At 40.9% G+C, this 25,488-nt stretch overlaps 1 protein-coding gene across 2 annotated transcripts in view; it reads right to left on the bottom strand.

Annotated features, from left to right (window-relative positions):
- MAOB (monoamine oxidase B) overlaps nt 1–24,835 on the bottom strand; it is a 113,636-nt gene extending 88,801 nt beyond the window's left edge. Inside the window, exons 1-2 of one of the 2 annotated variants that reach the window (XM_061137382.1) lie at nt 24,667–24,799; nt 8,719–8,833 (exon numbers count right to left, since the gene is read on the bottom strand). In XM_061137382.1, coding sequence (XP_060993365.1) covers nt 8,719–8,791 — 73 coding nt within the window. In that variant the 5' untranslated portion in view covers nt 8,792–8,833; nt 24,667–24,799. Of the gene's footprint in view, nt 1–8,718; nt 8,834–24,666 lie in introns of both variants that reach the window. The other variant, XM_061137383.1, reaches the window with a different exon arrangement.
- Between the last annotated feature and the right edge of the window lie 653 nt (nt 24,836–25,488).

Below are 25,488 nucleotides of genomic sequence, written 5' to 3'. Positions count from 1 at the left end.
GTTAAGTAAGCTATGGTAAGCTTATTTGATATTAAATTGTGTTCATAAAGACTGTAAAAATGTAGAAAATGTTCATGTTTTAATATCAGGTGAAAAGATATAAAATTATGACTATAAATATCAATGTGTCACACACACACGCAGAAAAAGCAAACAAATGCATGAAAAAAGACTGAAAGAAAACACACCCAAGTGTTAAGAGTGGTTGTCTTTGGATGGTAAGACTCAAAAATGAACTTATGAAAATAATTCATCCAGGAATAGTAAGAAAAAATTATTGTGATGCCAAATGAGTGGTTTAGTTTATTGGGCTATTTCCAGGATTCACTGTGTAAATGATTGACTTTTTGTTATAAATTTATACGTTTTAGAGACCTAAAATTAAGCACTCAGAGTCCCATAGTTGTGAAACTTCTCTGTAAATCTTAGTCTGCCTTCATATTGACACCAACCCTCCCTATTTCAGAAGAAAATTGCATGCAAGTAAATTCATAGACGTGCTTACCCAAAGCTGTCAAATCTAATAAACTCAACTCCTTGATATTTTATGAAATTTACTCCATTGCAACCTAATGATGAGATTGGGGGAAAAAAGCAAAGGATGTACATTATTTTTTCAAGGCTCAGGAGCTGTTTCCCTTAATTGTTTTTTGAACACCACCAATATATCTTTATTAGATTACCCTCTAAAATTTGGAACTTAGTAATATTGTTTATATTGTGCTTTCTAAACTAATGAATACAATGTAATTATCGTTCACCCATTAAAGGACTGAATTTGGCATCATGATCTGTATTCCAGGCTCACAGGCCAGCTAAAATTCCCCAATGCTCATAGAAAAATTGTAACTAAGAAAAATACTTCTTATATGTTAAATACAATATCTAAATATACACATAAATATACTCCTGTAAATATACACATTCTCTATATAAGCATATACTTAAATATACAGGTAAGTATTTTCTTTGGTTAGGGTTTTCATGTGAATGTTGGAACATTTTGCCCCAAGGATCTCTTTCAGTCCCAATCATCTGGAGAAAGCATTCAGGAGAAGCAGGCAGCTCGACTGGTCAAGTTCCCTCTGTCTCATTCCAATTTCCTGGATTAATACAGTCAACTTCTCCTCCCAGAAGGCAACAAAACATACCAACTTTCTAGGTGCATCCATACAATGTGGTATCCAGAAAACCACTGAAGGTGACATTTAAAAACCTTAGGTATAGAAAACAGATTTGTGGTTCCCAGGTTGGGGGGCGGGGGATAGGCAAGGGAAGGAATGGGAGTTTGGTATTAGCAGAGGCAAGCTATTATATACAGGACAGATAAACAGTAAGGTCCTACCATATAGCACAGGGAACTATATTCAACATTCTGTGACAAACCATAAAGGAAAAGTCACACACACACACACACACACACACACACACACCTATGTGGGGCTTCCCAGGTGGCTAGGTGGTAAGGAATCTGCCTGCAATGCAGGAGATATGGGTTCTATCCCTGTGTTGGGAAGATCCCCTGGAGAAGAGAATGGCAACCCACTCCAGTATTTTTGCCTGGAGAATTCTATGGACAGAGGGGCCTTGTGGGCCCCAGTTCATGGGATTGCAAACAGTCGGACGTGACTGAGCAACTAAACAACCACAATATAACACATATATGTATATAAACTGAGTCACTTTGCTGTACAGAGGAAATTAACACAACATTGTAAGTCAACTATTCTTCAATAAAATTTTAAAAAATCTTAGGAAGATGATCCTCAGAAGGTTACACATAGATTTACCATACAACTGAGCAATTCCACTTCTAGGCATCTAACCACCACCCCAAAAAATGAAAGCATAAGGCCACACATGCATGAACGTTCATAGCAGCACTATCACTATCCACGACCACTCCAAAGTGGAAACAAACAAAATGCCCATCAACTAATGAATGGATAAACAAAATGTGGTATATCCATACAATGAAATATTAGTCAGTCATAAAAAGGAATCAAGTACTCATACATGCTACAAAGTAGATGAACCTTGAAAACCTTATGCTGAAAAAAGCCAGACACAAAAGCCATTTATGGTATGATTGCATCTGTATGCAATGTCCAGAACAAGCAAGTATCTAGAGACAGAAAGTAGATTACTGGGAGGGCAGGAAAGGTATAAAACAAGGTACTATAGGAAGGAAGAAGCGGGGGGTGCAGGGTAGTGTGCAGAAAGTTGTCAGATAAGGAGACTCCCAAAAAAGTAAGTTTCAAAATAAACTCTGAAAGACAATCAAGTTGCCAAAGGGATAGGTAGGAAGGAGAAGAGATAGGAAGAGATCCACATGAAGAGCAAGTGCAATGGCCAAAGACTGTGGTAGACTGAGAACTTGAAGGTGGACTAATGTGGCTAGAGAGTGAACCAAAGAGATCATGGGAGATCAGGCTTCCACTGTTAGGCAGGGCTCAGGTTTGCAGCATGTCTGGGTCAGAGTCATCATTTTGGACTTGATCTTAGGTGTAATGGAAGGCCACTGAAGTGTTTGAAGCACATGGGTAACCTCATGAAATTTATATTTTAGAAAGAGTATCCTTCCAGGGGAAAAGTCTGGAAAGATACATACCAGACTGTCAAGACAAGTCACTTCTGAAGGATTGAGATGGGGTAAAGTCTAACGGGTAGTTAGCTTTGTCTCTGAACAACTTTGTTTACATCACTTCTGACAATAAATATTTTTTTTGTCACTTAGAAACATCAAATTGTGCTTTCCCACTAAAGACAAATTATTCTTCTTCCTTCAGTGTAAGAATGGACTGGATGGCTGAATCTTGAGGGTATTATGCTAAGTGAAATAAACCAGACACAAAAGGACAAATGTTGCATGATTTCAGTTACATGAAGTCCCAGAGTAGTCGAATGCATAGAGGCAGGAGGTAATATGGAGGTTACCAGGGGCTGAAAGGAGTGAGGAATGGGGAGTTAGTGTTAAACAGGGACAGAGTTTCAATTTAGGGTGGTGACAAAATTCTGGAGATGGATGGTGGTGATGGTTGTACAATGTGGATGTACATAACACTACTGAATTGTACACTTAAAATGGTTAAAATGGTATTTTTACATTATATATATATTTTATCACTGTAAACAAAGAAAAAGAATGGCCTGGAGAAGGGCTGGACCAAATGACAGACATAAACGAGCAGACTCAGAACTAGAGCGGTCCACATGCAGAACCCCAGATTCACAGGGACACAGAGGCGGTGAGATGGACAGATACAAGTTATATTTTGAAACTGCAACTAACAGGGTTTTAGGAAGAAGAAAAGGAGAAAAGAAGAAAATGTCTAATATCCCAAAGCAGACTGTGAAACAAGGAGTTCGATGCCACTAGTTAATTTGTAAGGAGACCTCAAGAGGCCCAGGTAGGGCTCAGGGGAGGTGAGGCAAAGAAGGGAAGGGAGGTAGTAAAGGTGTAGTATCCAGCAGACTGTCGCTGTGGGCAACTGATGATTGATCATTCTTGGGACCTCTGAAGACTGTGTGGAACATGCCTCGGTGATTCCAACTAAGCGGTGAGCCATCGTGTCAGTCTTAGGGAGATGGCTGCTCCTGGGGGCATTAACCCCACCCCACTGCTGGCCTGTCCTGAATGGAAGCCCCTTATGGTTTCCAGTGGTCAGAGAAAGCCCTCAGGCAAAGACTTGCAGCACTCAGAAGCCGTAGGTCCCCATATAGGGGAGTGCAGGGGGGACAGTGGGACCCCTCCAATGTCTGCTACCAATGTCAAGGGTCCTGGCTGGAAAACTGGTCTGAAAGTGATTCTGTTTCCCAAAACAGGGGACACTGGAGGTGAAGGGTGTCAATGCTGCCACAGGAGATGGAAGGAGCAGCTAGAGAAGGAGGAGGGAAGCAGGAAACAGTGGGATTGTGGGAGTGATGAGAAGAAGTGCTGTTTTAAAATGCTTGGTTAATACATAGCATAAGAAGCTGAAAAATCTTTTTTCAGACAGTGGGAACTCTTTTGGAAAACAGTTATTAAATAAAAGGTTATAGTTAAATAAACTACACAGTATTAGTTAAATATATAAAATAAACACCCTTATCCTGTGCTGTACCACAAGACTCAGATGTCAAACATGGAGGAAACACTATTCAACCAGACAACCCACAGTGAGTGAAATAAAAGCTTCCAATGTGGTTCCACACTCCACCTCTTTCTGACCTTCCACTATATGTAAAATCATACAAATCAATATATTGCACATACCACCTTATAGGAAGGATGTATTTGGGGAGGAAAAAAAATCCTAAAATTGCTTTTATTTATATGTTCTTATATGTACAGAAGGTCCTTATATTAGTTTGTAATCAAGGTCCTTTAGCAATGTCAGGCAGATATTTTTGTTACTATATTTTGCACATGTGCTTTGTTCTTCACATCTCGTTCCAACGGTTTTACAAGATGGAATAAGCTCTCACTTTACCAATTACTTGTAATTTGAAAAATGCAGACATCATTTTTCATTGTCATTGAGGTCTTCTTCCACTGTATTTAAAAAACACTGAAAAATAATGCTAAGAGTTTATATATAGAATGCATGATTTGAATACTGATTTAAATTCTAATTGCTAATACTGTTTAAAATCCTTATTTTTCTAAGAAAATTAAAATCCCTAACACACAAACATTGATTGGAAATTATAATTCACTAATGCTTAGAATTTTAAAGGTTGGTTTTAAACTTGCTCTCGCATAATCTTAAAACCTGTAAATTTACCTAACGGAAAGGAAGCCAGATTTAAAAGATAACTGTTTACTGAAATATACCTTTTAAAAGAATGCAGTAGGAGAAGAAAATGCCTTCTCATTTCCATCGCTTCTAGTCTATGGCCATACCACCCTGAACGCGCCCGATCTCGTCTCATTTCCATCGCTTCTCATACTATTCTGTTCACAAACTAAAACCCAGAAATAAAGCAAGCGTAAACCCAAAAGATTTTTATTTTGCAAATAAAATATGTTTGCCTCCCTTATCTTACAGTCAGCTCAACCTTTTTGTACTTTTCCCCATTTCTCAGACCTGTCCACTGGAAGTGCAATATTGTGGGCCAGCAGACTGATTTATCTACAGAAAACTCATTTCCCTTTGGACATATTCTTCATGAAATCAGAGAGAAAGGACCAAGGGGAGAAAAGCAGACAACAGACAGTGTATTTTGGATGTTCTGCCTTTTATCAACTAGGGTGGACCATGTGATTTCCTTTCAAATTGTGACTGTTCCTGCATGCAACCCAATTTCTAATGACAGAAAAGGTATTTGTGATGTTCTCCTTACCCCTCCTGAGGCCAGAAATATCACACTATCTATGAGTAAGACTAAAAAGCTAGCATAATACTTGGAAACTCAACCCCAAGTTATCTTAGTACCTATTCTGACTTGGTCCAAGGGTGATCTCTTGAAAGGTACCCAGAAGCTTCTTTCATCGAAAAAAAAGACATTTTGGCTCATGCAATAACAATAAATAGGCACAAGAAATGTAACTTAACATCTTTCCTTGTGTGTGCACCTGTGTTAAACTGGAACTGTTTCTTGACTGTTTGTTCCTAGCACCTGGCATGTAGAAGGCTCTCACTTCAATTCAGTTCAGTCGCCCAGTCGTGTCCAACTCTGTGACCCCATGGACTGCAGCATACCAGGCTTCCCTGTCCATCACCAACTCCCAGCGCTTACTCAAACTCATGTCCATCAAGTTGGTGATGCCATCCAACCATCTCATCCTCTGTCCATTCTCCTCTTGCCTTCAATCTTTCCTGGCATCAGGGTCTTTTCCAATGAGTTAGGTCTTCACATCAGGAGGCCAAAATATTGGAGTTTCAGTGTCAGCATCAGTCATTCCAATGAATATTCAAGACTGATTTTCTTTAGGATTGACTGATTGGATCTCCTTGCAGTCCAAGGGACTCTCAAGAGTCTTCTCCAACACAACAGTTCAAAAGCATCAGTTCTTTGGCACTCAGTTTTCTTTATAGTCTAACTCTCACATCATACATGACTACTGGAAAAGCCATAGCTTTGACAAGATGGGCCTTTGTTGGCGAAGTAATGTCTCTTCTTTTTAATATGCTGTCTAGGTTGGTCTTAACTTTTCTTCCAAGGAGTAAGCATCTTTTAATTTCCTGGCTACAATCACCATTTGCGGTGACTTTGGAGACAAAAATAAATAAATAAACTCTCCCACTCTTTCCATTGTTTCCCCATGTATTTGCCATGAAGTGATTGGACCAGATGCCATGATCTTTGTTTTCTGAATGTGGAGTTTTAAGCCAACTTTTTCACTCTCCTCTTTCACTTTTATCAAAAAATAGAGTAGCCATCATAGTAAACAAAAGAGTCTGAGATGCAGTACTTGGATGCAATCTCAAAAATGACAGAATGACCTCTGTTCATTTCCAAGGCAAACCATTCAATATCACAGTAATCCAAGTCTGTGCCCTGGCCAGCAATGCTGAAGAGGCTGAAGATGAATGGTTCTATAAACACCTACAAGATCTTATAGAACTAATACCCAAAAAAGATGTCCTTTTCATTATAGGGGACTGGAATGCAAAAGTAGGAAGTCAAGAGATAGCTGGAGTAATAGGCAAATTTGGCCTTGGAGTACAAAATGAAGCAGGTCAAAGCCTAACAGAGTTTTGCCAAGAGAATGCACTGGTCATAGCAAACACCCTCTTCCAACAACACAAAAGAAGACTCTACACATGGACATCACCAGATGGTCAATACTGAAATCAGATTCATTATATTCTTTGTAGCCAAAGGTGGAAAAGCTCTATGCAGTCAGTAAAAACAAGACTGGGAGCTGACTGTGGCTCAGATCATAAACTCCTTATGACAAATTCAGACTTAAATTGAAGAAAGTAGGGAAAACCACTAGGCTATTCAGGTACGACCTAAATCAAATCCCTTACTATGATACAGTGGAAGTGACAAATAGATTCAAAGGATTAGATCTCATAGAGTGCCTGAAGAACTATGGACGGAGGTTCATGACATTGTACAGGAGGCAGTGATCAAGACTATCCCTAAGAAAAAGAAATGCAAAAGGCAAAATGGTTGTCTGAGGATGCCTTACAAATAGCTGAGAAAAGAAGAGAAGCAAAAGGCAAAGGAGAAAAGGAAAGATAAACGCATTTGAATGCAGAGTTCCAAAGAATAGCAAGGAGAGATCTTCCTCAGCAATCAATGCAAAGAAATAGAGGAAAACAATAGAATGGGAAAGACTAGAGATCTCTTCAAGAAAATTAGAGATACCAAGGGAACATTTCATGAAAAGATGGGCACAATAAAGGACAGAAGCAGAAGATATTAAGAAGAGGTGGCAAGAATACACAGAAGAACTGTACAAAAAAGATCTTCATGATCCAGATAACCACAAAGGTGTGATCACTCACCTAGAGCCAGACATCCTGGAATGTGAAGTCAAGTGGGCCTTAGGAAGCATCACGATGAACAAAGCTAGTGGAGGTGATGGAATATCAGTTGAGCTATTTCAAATCCTAAAAGATGATGCAGTGAAAGTGCTGCGCTCAATATACCAGCAAATTTGGAAAACTCAGCAGTGGCCACAGGACTGGAAAAGGTCAGTTCTCATTCCAATCCCAAAGAAAGGAAATGCCAAAGAATGTTCAAACTACCGCACAATTGTAATCATCTCACACCCTAGCAAAGTAAGGCTCAAATTTCTCCAAGCCAGGCTTCAACAGTACATGAACGGTGAACTTATCTCACACCCTAGCAAAGTAAGGCTCAAATTTCTCCAAGCCAGGCTTCAACAGTACATGAACAGTGAACTTCCAGATGTTCAAGCTGGATTTAGAAAAAGCAGAGGAACCAGAGATCAAAATGCCAGCATCCACTGGATTATTGAAAAAGCAAGAGAGTTTCCGAAAAACATCTACTTCTGCTTTATTGACTATGCCAAAGCCTTTGACTGTGTGGATCACAACAAACTGTGGAAAATTCTTCAAGAGATGGGAATACCAGACCACCTTACTTGCCTCCTGAGAAGTTTGTATGAAGGTCAAGAAGCAACAGTTAGAACTGGACATGGAACAACAGACTGGTTCTAAATCAGGAAAGGAGTACGTCAAGACTGTACATTGTCACCCTGCTTAATCAACTTATATGCAGACTATATCATGTGAAATACTGGGCTGGAGGAAGCACAAGCTGGAATCAAGATTGCTGGGAGAAATATCAATAACCTCAGATATGCAGATGACACCACCCTTATGGCAGAAAGCGAAGAGGAACTAAAAAGCCTCTTGATGAAAGTGAAAGAAGAGAGTGAAAAAGGCTCTCACTTAATGTTTTCCCAATCGAAGACTAGCAGCAGATGGATGGAGACAGATTGGCATGCTGCCAGCCAAGATTTTTTTGATAGATTGTAAACAAAAGAGGCTGAATCACAGGATTAAAAACTAGACCACAATTTCCTTTTACAGACATTTCCATAAGTCACGGGCTTCATCTTTTTCAATCAGAGAACAGAATCCTCCAATTGTCAATGTCATTATAATATTAATAGTCTAGCTCTAAAATGTTTGATCTGGTGGGATGTGGGAAGAATGGACTTTCTCTTTTTCTCTCCTCTGTTTTGCCATGGAATGGGACAATGTGTTGCTCCTACTGGACTTTACATAATGCCGAATTATATATAGTCCTCGCCTTTTTCTATGCTTTTCCAATCATCTTCAAGATTCTTGCGTTTCTCAGTCCAGCAGAGGGGTCTTCCAGACATCCCTGAACTTAGGCTAAATGACTAGTTGTCTCCTCTGTCCACCTGTAAAATATCAGATTAATTACTTTTTTTACAGCATTCATTTTTCTGGTCTTTAAACCATTTGTTGAATCACACAGAGAATCCCATCTCTGGATATGCTGATTCAAAATGTTGCAGCTCATATAAATGCTATTAATGGTCATTTCCGAGAAGTACAATCAAAAGGTTGTCTGCCAAAACACTATAGCACTCTCCCTTGCAATCATGATCTTCTATCTTTCTAGTTCACTTGTTCAAATCCATCGAATATGAATGCCCTTTAACCCAAGATCTTCAGTCTATTAACCTTTCCACTTAAATCCTATCAATGTTTCCCTCACAGTGTCACTTTCTTGTTCATCTGGGATTCCATCATCCATTTCTGTAATCACTTTCAGTATCTCTGATTCCTTGTGAGAAATCCTACAGGAAGCTGCATAAAATGATTGTAGATTAGGGGAAGAATAGAGGCAGATGCCAATGTAGATTTAAATGTCAAGCACATAACACTCTATTTGATGAAAGAATATTTGAATTGGCTAACTATCTCTCCAATAAATCCTATCACCAAATCTTCCTTTGGGTCCTCTGAGGCCCCGAGGTGAAGCTGCCATATTCCTCTCTTCTGTATCACCTGAACCAGATGAATTTATCTTTCTCAGCGCCCACCACCGCTCAGAGAATTCACCTGTATGTAGCTGAATGTGCCTCCCTCTGCTTGGTGTATGCTTCGAAGAAAGAAACATGGATTACCCATCTGTATATTCCCATGTCTAGCCCCATGCTTGGTAAATAGGGCCCTCAATAAGGGTTTATTGGATGAATGGATGAATCACTGAATGAACAAACTTGACTTTTTTTCCTCCCCTGCAGAAACAACAAAATAAAACATGTTTGATGAAATGAGGATAACTCATCTGAGCATATGCGTTTATGGGTGCTTATCATCACTACTTAACAAGGGCTATTTCATTTTAACTGGCATAGCATAAAAAGGCTATTCTGAAACAGCCAACTGTATCTTACAGGACTCCTAAACAAACCAAAATCTATCACAGGATTTGAATGTAAACGGGAGAGGAAATTAAAATGTAAAACATGAAACAGCTGTTTGATCAGCTTTTACAACAGACTGTGGACATAGGCAATATTCATGTCTTATATAGATGGGCAAAAATAATCATAGAAAATGGTTTGCCACAGGACTATTCTTTGTTCTTTTCTGCACTGAAACACACAGAATGATCTAATTAGTTATATCAAACTTGTAGAAGCACAGGATAACGGTATTCAAAAAATTTTAAAGCATTGTATAATACATAAATACATAGTAAATAGTGGTAGGCATAAAGCATTCATTGCAAAAGTGGTTTGCCTGCATGTTATAGAGAGAAAAAGAGCAAGAATTATATGCCACCACTGAAATTTTACAAAACTAAAGAACGTTTACAAAAACTAGTACCTACAACTTCATTAAATTACAACTCTGAACAGGGGAAGATCCCTGATTTTCTTTGTGTTGTGTCAAAAACGGAAAAATACTGGCTTCCTAGAGAAGTAACTAAGAAGCCCATTATTAAAATTCCACCTTAAACTGACAAAACTTTCTTGGAGTAACAATTTTTTAATCATTAAGAAAAGGTTTAAAATGATTCCCAACACTTATGTCTAGGAATTTCCTAAAGAAGAAATCAGAATTATGCACAAAGGTTTAGGTATAGGATATTCACAATAGCTTTGTTTAAAATAGAAATTTGGAAACAACACAAATGTTCAGCAACAGAAGACTGGTAAATAAATAAAATCAGATGAAATAATATAAAGTTATCAATATTGTATAGAAGAGCATTTAAGACATGGTTAAACATCAATAATATGTTGTTATTTATGTTAAAAGGACTACCAGTGAGTATGGTAAATCCAGTAGATGGTTTGCAAACAGAAATACAGGTGACAGTTGTAACAGTGGCTTTTTTGTAGGAATCAATTATAGACTATTTTCATTTTCTTTCTGCTTCTTTCTTTAATTTACACATTTTCACAATAAGTATGTATTATTCCTCAATTCGCCCTATTAAAAAACATTCCTACCTCTCCAAAAAACTCCTTAAGCTGTAAATAACCAAGAAGGAATGTGATTTCACCTTTCATTTACATCAGTGGCCTGTCTTCCTAAAAATTTTTGAGGGAACTTTGGTCATTAATTTGATTATTAACTCTTTACCTGAAGTTATCTGAAAGGGGGCTGTGTTGGATAACAAAATTTTTTCCAAAGAATTTGTTGCTTTAATGTAAAAAACTGGAGAATAACCCAAAGAAGTGAGATAGAATTAAACATGATTATAAAGACACAATTTAAGACAGAAACACAACTGGGATCACAGGAATAAAAAAAAAATACAAAAGATGAGGTCAGGATTCTGAATTCACTATAAATGAATCATTGGAAATGTCTGCAAGATAAATAACAAAGGGGGGTATTATTTAGGTTGGAAGGAGAGCAAATAAAACTAAGAACCTAGAAGGACACTTTCAGCATTGTGCAATTCTGACAAATGTGTTTTTTTTTAAGTTTATAACAAGGTTTTAAGACTGCTTGAGGTACAAGGTGCAAATGGATGCTTCTCAAAATGAATGAACATACAAATCATTATATATATTAAAAGCAATATGTACATGTCAATCCCAAACTCCCTAACCATCCTTTTCCTCCAAACTTTCCCGGTGTGTGTTTAGTCGCTCAGCTGTGTCCAACTCTTTGTGGCCCCACGGACTACAGCCCACCAGACTCCTCTGTCTATGGAATATCACTGGAGTGAGTTGCCATTCCCTAATCCAGGGAATCTCCCCGAACCAGGGATCAAACCTGTTTCTCTTCTAAGTTTGGGAGTCTGCTTCCACTTTATAAATATGTTCATTTGCATCATTTTTTTTTTTTGAGACTGAATTTGTATTTAAAACAGATATTATGTTTTTTTTTCTTTTCTTTTTTTTTTTTTTTTTTGTGGGTTTTGTCATACATTGATATGAATCAGCCATGGATTTACACGTCTTCCCCATCCCAATCCCTGCTCCCACCTCCCTCTCCACCCGATTCCTCTTGAAACATCCCACCCTCGTCTTCTCCCACAGAGTTCAAAAGTCTGTTCTGTATTTCTGTGTCTCTTTTTCTGTTTTGCATATAGGGTTATCATTACCATCTTTCTAAATTCCATATATATGTGTTAGTATGCTGTAATGTTCTTTATCTTTCTGGCTTACTTCACTCTGTATAAGGGGCTCCAGCTTCATCCATCTCATTAGGACTGGTTCAAATGAATTCTTTTTAATGGCTGAGTAATATTCCATGGTGTATATGTACCACAGCTTCCATTTGTATGGAAATACAAAAAACCTCGAATAGCCAAAGTAATCTTGAGAAAGAAGAATGGAACTGGAGGAATCAACCTGCCTGACTTCAGACTCTACTACAAAGCCACAGTCATCAAGACAGTATGGTACTGGCACAAAGACAGAAATATAGATCAATGGAACAGAATAGAAAGCCCAGAGATAAATCCACGAACCTATGGACACCTTATCTTCGACAAAGGAGGCAAGGATATACAATGGAAAAAAGACAACCTCTTTAACAAGTGGTGCTGGGAAAACTGGTCAACCACTTGTAAAAGAATGAAACTAGAACACTTTCTAACACCATATGCACAAATAAACTCAAAATGGATTAAAGATCTAAATGTAAGACCAGAAACTATAAAACTCCTAGAGGAGAACATAGGCAAAACTCTCTCCGACATAAATCACAGCAAGATCCTCTATGACCCACCTCCCAGAATATTGGAAATAAAAGCAAAACTAAACAAATGGGAACTAATGAAACTTAAAAGCTTTTGCACTACAAAGGAAACTATAAGTAAGGTGAAAAGACAGCCCTCAGATTGGGAGAAAATAATAGCAAATGAAGAAACAGACAAAGGATTAATCTCAAAAATATACAAGCAACTCCTGCAGCTCAATTCCAGAAAAATAAATGACCCAATCAAAAAATGGGCCAAAGAACTAAACAGACATTTCTCCAAAGAAGACATACAGATGGCTAACAAACACATGAAAAGATGCTCAACATCACTCATTATTAGAGAAATGCAAATCAAAACCACAATGAGGTACCATTACACGCCAGTCAGGATGGCTGCTATCCAAAAGTCTACAAGCAATAAATGCTGGAGAGGGTGTGGAGAAAAGGGAACCCTCTTACACTGTTGGTGGGAATGCAAACTAGTACAGCCGCTATGGAAAACAGTGTGGAGATTTCTTAAAAAACTGGAAATAGAACTGCCATATGACCCAGCAATCCCACTTCTGGGCATACACACTGAGGAAACCAGATCTGAAAGAGACACGTGCACCCCAATGTTCATCGCAGCACTGTTTATAATAGCCAGGACATGGAAGCAACCTAGATGCCCATCAGCAGATGAATGGATAAGGAAGCTGTGGTACATTTGCATCATTTTTTTAGGTTAAATATTGATGCTGATGATGAGTCTAGAGTGAAAAATGACCCAGGTAAGAGATGACTAACATAAGATCAAGAATGTAAACTTCTGACTTAAAATGGAAATTAACCAGAATATGACATTTAAGATGCCATTAAACAGAGACTCTGGTAACATAACTAACATTTGAAAGGTCAAACTTTGACCCTACTTTCTGATTTTGCCCTCTCTCTCACAAAACAATAGGTTTCAATGAAAACTCTTACATTACAAATAGGATGAACTATTCACTTTGTGTTTGAGATTGCTCAAGATGTGTGTTTGTCATTTAGTAAGCTGGGTCACAACCCTTAGGGAGAAAATCTCTTTGATCTTATTTTTTCGAAAAAGGAATATTTTAAATACAATCAAGTCCTTCCATTTCAACTGTAAAACTTCAGGGGGAAAATACTAATTACTTTTTGTGATACCTCTTTTCTAGGTGTTTTCTCAGTAAAACAGAAGAACTTGTCCCCATTCTTGCCTCCCTTCACTTTCTCTTGCAATCTGCTTTGAGCTTCAGGGTAACTCTATTATAATCAGCTAATCACCTTTCAACCTATTCCTGAATTACTACCTATCTCTTTTTTTCTTTGGCTCTAGGGTTGCCCACTTTCACAACTGCCCATCTTATCTTTTTAGCAAAAACTGTCAATGCGTCTTTAGTTCCAATCACTGAAAAACATAGCAAACTCACTTTGCTTTTCAACATTTCATTGCTTGATCCTGCCCTCCTCCTTCCAAATTTATCACCCATATCTCCCTAGCCTACTATCCTAGACTTATTACACTTTCTACCTTCCTATAAATAGAAATATCACCTGCAAACTGTAGTCTATGGCCTTATGAGGTTAAAGTGTCTGCCTCCAATGCTGGAGACCTGGGTTCGATCCCTGGGTCGGGAAGATCCCCTGGAGAAGGAAATGGTAACCCACTCCAGTATTCTTGCCTGGAGAATCCCATGGATGGAGGAGCCTGGTAGGCTACAATCCACGGGGTCGCAAAGAGTCGGACACGACTGAGTGACTTCACTTTCACTTTCACTTTCCCATCTTTAAAGCCTCTCCTTCTCTACCAACCCCAAACCTTGACTGTTCTTCAGGAACTGTTCCAATTTCACACCTCTAAGAAGAACTTCTCCAATTCCTGGGGTCTTCTGTGATTTACTTGGGTCCCGCAGTACAGAACTCAATTATTTATTATTTCTAGTCATTTCTTATTGCCTGTATGTGCTGGTCTTGTGTCTCCAATTGCATTTTAAGTTTTCTGAGAGTAAGAACTTGGTCTTACAGAAGACTTTCTGTATCCCCCTTAAGTAAACTGACAGATGATGACTTGAGATCATGGCTTACTGATCTTCGTTTTCTGTAGTACCTTTGTTTACTGAGTTAACCGAAGAGACTGAACATGGATCCATTTTGTAAACTTGAAAGTAAAAACAGTGCATTCGAAATGTTAGTCATTTTTATCTTCCACATAGCAACATTTGGTCAGGTTCTTATTCCAACTGCCCTTTCTCCTAAAGCTGAGGGTTCATCCTCCAGAATAGGGACTTTATTCACTGGAAAACCAGGTGCTGTCACTAATAGATAAAACTAAAGATGCTTCCATCTTCAGTCACCAATGACTCTATTAGAGCAAAAAAATTTTTCTCTGCACCACATGGCAGGCAGGATTTCTGTTCCCCTACCAGGGATTGGAACCATGCCCCGCTGAAGTGAAAGCACAGAGTCCTAACCACTGGGCTACCAGAGAATTTCTTAGAAGATGTTTTTAGTAGAAGAAATTTATGGGATTTGGATGGTTAAAGTCAAGAAAAAATTTTATACCATTATCAAGGGAATTACTGACTTCTAGTCAGTGAAAGTCACTCATTCGTGTCCGACTCTTTGTGACCCCATGGAAGAGTCCATGGAATTCTCCAAGCCAGAATACTGGAGTGGGTAGCCATTCCCTTCTCCAGGGGATCTTCCCAACCCAGGGATCGAACCCAGGTCTCCCACACTGCAGGCGGATTCTTTACCAGCTAAGCTACTGAAGACATCCCTAAAAAGCTAAGCCCAAGGAGCTTGGGGTCCTTGCAAAATGATAATGCTGTACTTTTCACATGAGGAAATTTCCAAAGTATTCTGTTATGGGGACAAAAACTCTCATCCTGGATATGGCCTCTACATTTGGCTCTGTTTTGGGGACCTAGAAGTGTATTCAATCTTGTACATTTCCAAGATCCCCTCAGTTAAGCCCTGCCTGCTGACTTGTAAAAATAGCAGTGTTAACACTGATTGAGCATCCCAGAAGTTAGCCCCAGGAACATCACTCCACTTAATAAGTGAATATATGGAGGCTGAGGAAATAGGTAACTAACCGAAGCTATACAGTTAGGGACACAGGTAGGATCTGAACCCAAGTGTTAGGCTCCTAGGGTTCTTGCATTTAACTTCTGTGTTATCCTGCTTCCTCCAAGAGGTAAAAGGTTAGTCCCATCCTTCCAACAGCTCTCTGGTTGTAAGGCTTACCTTCTCTGAGCCCAAAGCCTGAGAAGACCCACAATTTTGATCAAGGGATTCTATCAATTTAATTCAATTTCTGAGGGCTAAGGTGAGCTGGGTTCTTTGCTAAACACCAGAGATAGGGAGACACATTGTACAAAGTCTTTGATTTTGAGCAGCCTATGATCAGGTGAAGGTTCACGGATGGTTAAACAAGTAATTTAAACATGGTAAGTGAGATCCAGTAATAGACACACACATGGAACACTGCTAAGACTATATGCATAATGGCCATCAAATCCAAAGATGAAACTACAGTTAGTGTGAGTTCCAATTCAGAGTGACATGCTACTGTACACATTTCATTTGTCCCAGGTGTCCCAGATGACATTATACTATATGACCTTGCCACCTGTAATAATTCAATATTACCTAATTTTAAATGTTATTTAAAATGCAGAAGTTCTAATTCAGTGTACATCAGTTAAGGGCATGTGTATATAGACTTTGAATCTTGACAAGAATAAAGAAATGTACAAACATTTGAATTCAGTGATAGCAACATTTGTTGTCATTACTGATATCTGGAGAAATGCTTGATACTGGAACATTTTATTGACTTTATTGTGTCACTAGAACATGAAAATGCCACTGAAGCCCAAAATGTTAGAGAAATAAGTTAGAAACTAAATTATCTCATCAAGTTCACAGGATACATTTGAGTCAGAGCCCATCTGTATATTTATTGACAAAAATGTAGAAATCAACAAAGCAGCTGATTTTTTCTTTTTTCTTTTTCTTTTGCCCTATTTGTTGCATTTAAAAGCAGATTTTTTTCCAGTGATAATCCAGTAATCTGTATATTCTTCCTTTCTTTGTCTCTTAACCATTTTAAAGTTGAAGTAGATTTAATGTACAATGCTGTGTTAGTTTTAGGTGTACATCAAAGTGATTCAGATATGTATGTATGTATATATATATATATATATATATATATGCATGTTCTTTTTCAGATTCTTTTCCATTATAAGTTATTAGAAGATATTGAATATGGCTCCCTGTGCTATACAGTAGGTCTTTATTGTTCATTTATTTTATATATAGTAGTGTGTATCTGTTAATACCAAACAACTAATTTATCTCTCCCCCATCACTATCCCCTTCGGTAACCATAAATTTACTTTCTATGTCTGTGAGTCTATTTCTGTTTTGTAAATAAGTTCACTTGTATCATTTTTTATATTCCACATATAAGTGACATCACATAAATTTTTCTTTCTCTGTCTGACTTACTTCACTTAGTATGATAATACTTAGGTCCATCCAGGTTGTTGCAAATGGTATTTTCATTCTTTTTTTATGGCTGAATACACATGTGTGTCTCAGTCGCTTCACTTGTGTCCAACTCTTTGTGACCCTATGGACTGTAGTCTTCCAGGTGCCTCTGTCCATGGGATTCTCCAGGCAAGAATACTGGAGTGGGTAGTCATGCCCTTTTCGAAGGGATCTTCATGACCCAGGGATTGAACCCATGTCTCTTACATCTCCTGAATTGGCAGGTGGATTCTTTACCCACTGAGCCATCAAGGGAGCCCATACACACACACACACACACACACACACACACACACACACACACACACCACATCTTAAATCCATTCATCTGTTGATGGACATTTAGGTTACTTCCACGTCTTGGCTATTGTAAATAGTGCTGTGCACATTGGTGTGCATTTATCTTTTTGAATTAGAGTTTTTTCTGGGTATAGGAGTGGGATTTCAGGATGATATGGCAACTCAATTTTTAGCTTTTTAAGGAACCTCCATTCTATTCTCCATTGTGGCTGCACCAATTTACATTCCCACCAACAATATAGGAGGGTTCCTTTTTCTCCATACCCTCTCCAGCATTTATTATTTGTAGACTTTTTAATGATGGGCATTCTGACTGGTGTAAGATCGACTACTCATTGTGGTTTTGATTTGCATTCCTCTGCTGCTGCCGCCAAGTCGCTTCAGTTGTGTCCGACTCTGTGCGACCCCAGAGACGGCAGCCCACCAGGCTCCCCCATCCCTGGGATTCTCCAGGCAAGAACACTGGAGTGGGTTGCCATTTCCTTCTCCAATGCATGAAAGTGAAAAGTGAAAGTGAAGTCGCCAAGTCATGTCCGACTCTTAGCGACCCATGGACTGCAGCCCACCAGGCTCCTCCGTCCATGGGATTTTCCAGGCAAGAATACTGGAGTGCATTGCCATTGCCTTCTCTGTTGCATTCCTCTAACAATTAGCATATTCAGCATCTTTTCATGTGCATATTGGTCACCTATCTTTGGAGAAATGTCTATCTAGCTCTTCTGCCCATTTTTTGACTGAGACATTTTTTATATTAAGGTGTATGAGCTGTAAAACAACTGATTTTTCAAACTGATGACATACATATCACTCACATTACTCAATATATATGTCTTTTCCACTGTTCCAATGTGAACAGATTATATCAAAACAAATCCTAAGTTATTGCTACAGACTGGAAGGAACTGTTCCTGTAGTGCCATTATCACTGGGAACAGAAGAAATCAGCAGTGGTAGAGTACAGAGGTTAAGAGAATGGCATTTATTGTGGTTTCACCACTCACTAGCTGTGTCACCTTAAGCAAAATCGGTAACCTTTCGATAACTTAGTTTTCTCATCTGGAGAGTAGGGATAATAAAGGTATCTACTTCATAAAGTGGTCTAGAGGGTTAAAGGAGAAAATGCATGTAAAATGCTTGGAATGGGGCTTAGGATCTGGCAAGCACACAGTAGACCTTGCTATTATTGCTAATCAGGCCAACAAAATGGCCTCTAACCACTAGTGGATGTGAAGTGTCAGTGTGCCTGCCAACTCCACTGTCAAACTTTGGCTGGAGGAGGTGGCTAGTGGCTTAGTGCTGTGCATGTACATGTGCCAACACACAAACACACACACACACACACACACACACACACTCATGGAATATTGTCTTATAACAGGGCTGCTGTTTCACAGCCCTACTTTCTTGTATATGATTTACCAACACAGATGATGTAAGAAATGTAGCAGCTAAACTGAAAGAAAAATCTGAAATTCTAATTATTTTTTGTATATAGTTAAGAGATAAATATGTCAGAGATTCTAAACACAGAACAGATTTCTACACTAAGATTTTGAATTCATTTGGTGCCTGGCAGATGCTAATATTAAGATCACCTCACTGTTACTCAATTTAACATATAGACAACACTCAAAATGCTGACTCTTCTATTATTTATTAAATAATTAATATTATTCAAGAGAGAAATAATAGTCCCATTTATTATTTCTTATAATTAAGACGGGTGTCAAGTGGCTGAAATGAAGACCAGATCGGAAGAGGAAGAGCAGCCAGGCTGGGGTAGTGATGAAATACAGATCGAGGGCTTTGAAAATTTCTTCTGATAAGGAACACAATGGGTTTGGTGGCTCTGAAGCCCAGGGTAAGCCTGAGCTTCTCGGGCTCCTCACTGGAGGGACTGAAGGGCTGGGGGCGGGGCAGGATGAGGTCGGAATGATGCCTGTATGGATCCTGCAGTCACCTTATAAATGCCTCACAGCAAGAAAAATGACTGGTCAGTAAAGAGGAAGACATGATTACAGAGATGCCTGCCTCTGCTCCCACAGATTAAAAAACCCTAGAAGCTAAAAAAAAGGATGTCTTTTCCAAAAAGACAAGCTGTCTTTTTGGTACAAGCTGTCACCATAATGGCCACTGTGTACAGTCCTTTATGTGCATTCTTTCTAATCCTAGCAACAAGCTCTCTGCCAATAATGGCACAGGGAGTCTCATTTTAAAAGGCAGATGAAGAACAGAGAGGTGAGGGAAATTTTAAGGTGACACACTAGCTAAGTATAGGAAACGGAATTCATAACGGGTCTGACGTCTGACGTATGCACTTTTAACATTGCATACTGCCTCTTTATATCCTGTCTTTGACTGGGATATACACATTTCCAAGCACTTCCATCCAATTACCATTTTTTAGAACATTCAGGTGGGTTATAGGTGTCCAGGGAAGTTCTCCATCTTTCTTCATCAAAGGTGAGGCGGGGGCTTTGCCATTAACACACAGGCCTCGTCTGCCTATCACATGCCTCAACTCATGATCCCCTGTGGGCCCTCTCTGATGCACCCTGTCTAGGCCAGTCCCTCCAGCCTGCAGCAGCCTTGCCCTCCTAGCCCTCCTGGCTGCAGAGATCACCTTCCAGGTGTTGATTACCACTTGGAAGGCTAACTTTGACTCTTCCAGGCTGTTAGCCGAGTGTCTGCCACACTCAGATAGCCAGATCACTTCTCTCAAGCCTGGAAAAAAAATTCTCCTTTCTGTTTCAAGTTTCACTTTTTTAGCTTTTATTTTGAGGCTTGAGCAAGAGTCATTCCAGAATTGCAAAAGATAGTTTCCATGGTTCTACCAAACCAAACATTAAAATCGAGACTCAGAACAGAAGCCTTATGCTGTTGTCCAGCTCCATGTGGGAAATGCCATTACTCTGCCAAGTCCCCAGAGATGACCTGCTCCTTGGGTGAAAGAGATGTCAGCAGGTGCGCGTTTATATACCACATGCATTTTCCAAAACAAAAAGCTGTTCTACAGTCGCCTTGGAATTTTTCAAACATTAAAAAAGAAGATTATATATTAACCATCCATACCCCCAGTCCATCTCTGCTTATGCCAAAGGGAGTGATTAAAATTTGCTGACAGCTTCGAAAACTATCAGAGAACTACCAGAATGGCCCAAGTTTAATAATTAACAAAGTTAACTGCGTCAGTCACCAACTAATCCTAAAATTCTGATTTTACCATTTTTCCCTTACTCAATAAGATTTGGCAGGACATGCAAAAGGGTCAGGAGTAAGTGGATGTGAATTTCAGATGCAATCAATTGCTGCTTTGTGGGGATAATGTTAAAGTTTGTTCATTCAACACATTTGTTGAGTGCTAACTAGGCCAGGCAGAGCTCTGGAGCTGGAGTTTGGGGGTTCTCCAGGAGACATAGAAACACTTCCCAGGGCTCCAGGGGCTTACAGCCTAGTGGAGGAGAAAGTGATTGAACAAGAAATGACACTAATATGTGAGCAATTAAAAACTCAAGGAAAATAACAAGATGGCAGAGGAGAGTTAAACAAAGGCATCTCAACCCATTTGGAGGGATTTAGGAAGGCTGCCCCCAGTAAATGACATATGAGCTAAGATTTGAGATTAACCAAGTGTTTTTCAGTTTCTCAGTTTCCTCATCTCTCTCATCAAACTATAAAGACTGAAATATCTTCCTCCCAGTGGAGGACGTGAGCACCCCCTCAACCAGTTCTGTCCTAGGCATCCTCTCTTCTCTCTCCACTCTTGGTTTGGGTCATTTCATGGACTTCAGGGGCTTCAACTAAAACGTCTCTGTCACACAAATCTGTTAGCCCAACCTGTTCTTTGCACTTCCAACTGCTAGACATCTCTCCCTGGGTGTTCTATCAGCACCTTCAACTCTAGATGCTCCATCTTTCCTCAAACCTGCTCTTCTGCACATTCCTCTTTTTGTATCATCATATTCCTGTCACTTGACATATCACTTTGTGAATAAAAAATCATTAGTGGCTATTCATTGACTGCATGTGTGCTAAGTCACTCAGTCATGTCTGACTCTTTGTGACCCTATGGACTGTGGCCTGCCAGGCTCCTCTGTCCATGGGATTCTCTAGGCAAGAATGCTGGAGTGGGTTGCCATTCTCTCCTCCAGGAGATCTTCCTGACCCAGGAATCAAACCGGCATCTCTTATGTCTCCTGCATTGGCAGGTGGGTTCTTTACCACTAGTGCTACCTGGGAAGCCTCCAAAATTAGCCACTCAGTCGTGTCTAACTCTTTGCGACCAAGTGGACTGTAGCCCACCAGGCTCCTCTGTCCATAGGATTTCCTAGGTAAGAATACTAGAGTGGGTATGGGAAGCCATTCCCTTCTCCGGGGGATCTTCCTGACCCAGGGATTGAACCTGGGTCTCCTGCATTGTAGGTGGATTTTGTACCATCTGAGCCACTAGTGAGCTAAGTCTTTGGGTGATGACATATAAGGCTACCTACAACTCATCCCAACCCACCTTTGTAGCTTGGTCTCCCACAAGTCCCCCTCAGTTCTCCACACTGAAGTTCTTTGTTTTGTTTTTTTTTTTTAAGATTTTTTTCCTGTGGACCATTTTTAAAGTCTTAATTGAATTTGTTACAACATTGCTTCTGTTTTATGTTTTGGGGTTTTTTCCTTGAGGCATGTGGGATCTTAGCTCCCTGACCAGGGATTGAACCCGCAACCCCCTGCATTGGAAGGCCAAGTCTTAAACCACCGAAATACCAAGGAAGTCCCTGTGCTAAAGTTCTTATCTTTCCTAAGCATGAGAATATCTCACATATTTGTGATTTTATTTAAGCTATTCTTTAAATTCAGATACTTTCTTCATCCAGTCTCCTGGTGAATTCATATCCATTCCTTAAGATCTACTTCACCACCCCTGTGAAGTCTGCCTGGATATTCTCAGGCGGAGTTCAACATTCACCTAGAGTTCAACATTCACCTTTCCTATAACCTTCAGTAGGAGGTCCTAGGAAAAGGCATATATCATAGGTCATTAGTATCACTTGTTCATGACTCTGCCTCCCACATCAGCTTGTGAGTACCCCAGGGGCAATGGCTCTGCCTAATTCATCTTTCCTTCCCTTTGGGATAGGATGTGGGACAGGAAGCAAATGTTCCTTGAATGAATGGATAATGAACTAATGAATAGACCTCTCTTGTGGCACCTACCACTTTCTACCTTGTATTTCCTTTGTCTGGATACTTCATCTCTTTTCCTAGACTGACAAATCTTCCGGGACAAGAAAAACATGATCTAGTTTTGCATCCTCAACCACAGCCTGCCCTAATGTGTACTGTTTGAATAAATGAGCGAAACTCTTGTAATCCCTTGTGTCATACATATGTCAGACTTTGCAAAGCCATTTTCACACACATTGCTTCACCTACCTTTTAGAATGACCTTGCAATCTAGCTATGACTAGTTGGTGTTATCCTCACGTAGCAGATAAAGCAATTGAGTAAGGCCTTGGAACCCTGCTTTCTCAGTTTTTAGAACAATGCCTATTCCATGTGACATTCTTGAGAAAAGGTAGATCTACTCACCAGTTCCTTGTTTGGAGAGTTTGGGAGTCAAAAGCAGAGATTCACCACTGCTATAAAAGATAGCTAAACCCTTATCTATCCTTCCAGTACGAGTCTTACATGAATAATTTGAGTGAGCGTGAAGTTTTGGAGAATGAATTAGAAAAAACAAAATAAAGGGGGAAATGAAGAATTGGAACACGTTAGACATAGTTTGGGTAAGAAAAGGACTTTGAAGGCCTAGAAAGAGAGGTTTCCTCTTCCATAAGATGCGAGTGCTGTGCAAGGCAGCACGGACACACACTGAGTTCCTCTAGGAGAGATGATGTCAAAAATACTGAATGAAAATGAAATCTATATAGCCAGAGTCCACCACAGCATGCTGCTGTACTTAAAACATCTGTAGCACCATGCACAGAGCCTGGCATGGGTGAGCTCGGGGAGGGGGTGGGGGGACCAGGCAAACAGAAGGGATAGCCTGAGATCTGACTCAAAGGTGAGGAAGGCTGGAATGGAGGCATGGCATCCAACATCCAGCACCTTGCTTTCTTCACCTGCCACAAGAGAATCTGAGTGTCTCTGCCCTGCCTGTCCCCCAGGGAGCAAGTTTGAGGCCGGCTCCTGACGTCTGGTTAAAGCACGTCTTAGACAACACAGTGCTGGATTTTGGAGGTGTCCTCATTATTGCTCAAGCACGAGGAGGTCCTGGGGGTTGGACCAAAGCATTCTCAGGGGTCTGTGAGACAGGCTGTTCTGGACTGACCCCACCTCATAGGATCTGCCTGACTCTCTTCGGGAGGGGGGGGGGGGGTTCCCCCGCTGACCCCATCCATCTTCTGGCATCTGTTTCCTGAGGCCCAGTCCCACCTCCCTCCCCCGTGTCTGTGAGGGTACTTTCTGTCCCCCATCCCTTCCAAGCTTTTTGGCCACCCTCCACTGAGTGTGAGGGAGAGGAGAAGAAGGGGCAGAAGGAGAGGAGACATTTGACAAGAAGGCCCTGCAGCTGCAGGTAGACCCATGGCAATCGTGGAATCAGAAAAAATCGGGGTCAGGAAGGTCGATGCCCCAGGGTCCAATCCCTTCTTTTTGAACCGGAAGCTGTTCAAGGTCGTTTTCCTGGTTCCAGAATATCAACACGTCGTGGTCCATGCCTGCTCCAAGTGAAGGTGTAGAGTGTCCAGGTCGGGCCGGAGCAAAAGGACTGACCTTTGCTTGGGGGCAAGGGACTGACAAGGGCATAGGGGGCAAGGGCATAAATGCCACCCCCTAGTAAGAGTCTCTCCCCTGCCCGTTTTCTCACCACCACCGCCCTCTCTCCCCGCCCCCCGGCGCTTTCAAAATTCCAGCAGTCTCAGGCTTGGCAGCTGTCGGGGCAGAAGTTCAAAGTCTAGCCCCAGACCTTCAAAAGACATCCTCCGGCTTCTGTCCGGGGAGGGAAGGGGGCCACCAAATCCTTCTACCCCGGAGGGAGGATTCCGTGTACGACGCTTGGGACCGTCTAGATCCCCTCCCGCGCACGGATTGTCTAGGGGCTCCAGGGGACACCCCGCCGCACAGCCGCCCCGCGTGCCTCCCAGGGCGGCCACTTGTCGGAGCCGGGGAGGGGGAAGGAGGGCGCGCAGCCGCCACTGACCTGAGATGCCGCCCCCCACCACGACCACGTCGCATTTGTTGCTCATGTTGCTCGCCCCTCTCCGGGCCACCTGGGTGCCAGCTGCTTCGGTGTCTGGATCTCGGCCCCGCCCGCAGCGCTGCCCCCGCGTACTAGCGCCTCCGCCGAGCGCCTATATTGGAGGCCCAGGGCTTCGGGTCGCAGAGCCCCGCCCGCCCGCCCGCCTACGCGCCGGCGGGGCTGGAGCGCACCGCCCTCCTTCCCGCCCGGAGGTCTGCGGCTTAAATCTGGGGAGGGTGGACGCCAGGGCAGAGAGGTCACCCAGGGCCTCCAAGAGTCCATCCCTGGGGCCACCACTCCCCGTTGGCGTTATGCACTGCACGGTATTTCCCCATCAGCTTCCCTGGTGCGCTGTTCAGCTGGGGGGCTGGGAGGATGGCAGATAGGGATGTCCTCCTCCAGCACCTCAAATTACTCCCTGGAATGGAGCAGTAGAGAAGGGCAAGCAAATAACAACAAATAACTCAGTTTGAACTCTGTACTAAGGATTATATAACAACAACGTATCCTGCTTCACTAGTGTGAAGGCTTTCCTGGTACCAGGCACCGTACTCGGCATTTTACATGCATAATTCCAGTTAAACCTTACAACCCATTTTATGGATGAAGTAAGTGAGATAAAGTCGTTAAGGAGGGGCAAAGACAAGAGAAAGAGTCAGAAACAACAATTTCCTGAGAGCCAGGAAAATTCCAAGCCCTACCTTGATCTGCTACCCAGGATTGTCATTATCTTGGCACTGTACTTGAATGGGAAATAGATGGGGAGACAACGAAAACAGTGAC

This window comes from Dama dama, chromosome X (assembly GCF_033118175.1).
Source record: "Dama dama isolate Ldn47 chromosome X, ASM3311817v1, whole genome shotgun sequence".
Taxonomy (NCBI): Eukaryota; Metazoa; Chordata; class Mammalia; order Artiodactyla; family Cervidae; genus Dama; species Dama dama.
This window is presented reverse-complemented; position numbering and strand designations above follow the sequence as displayed.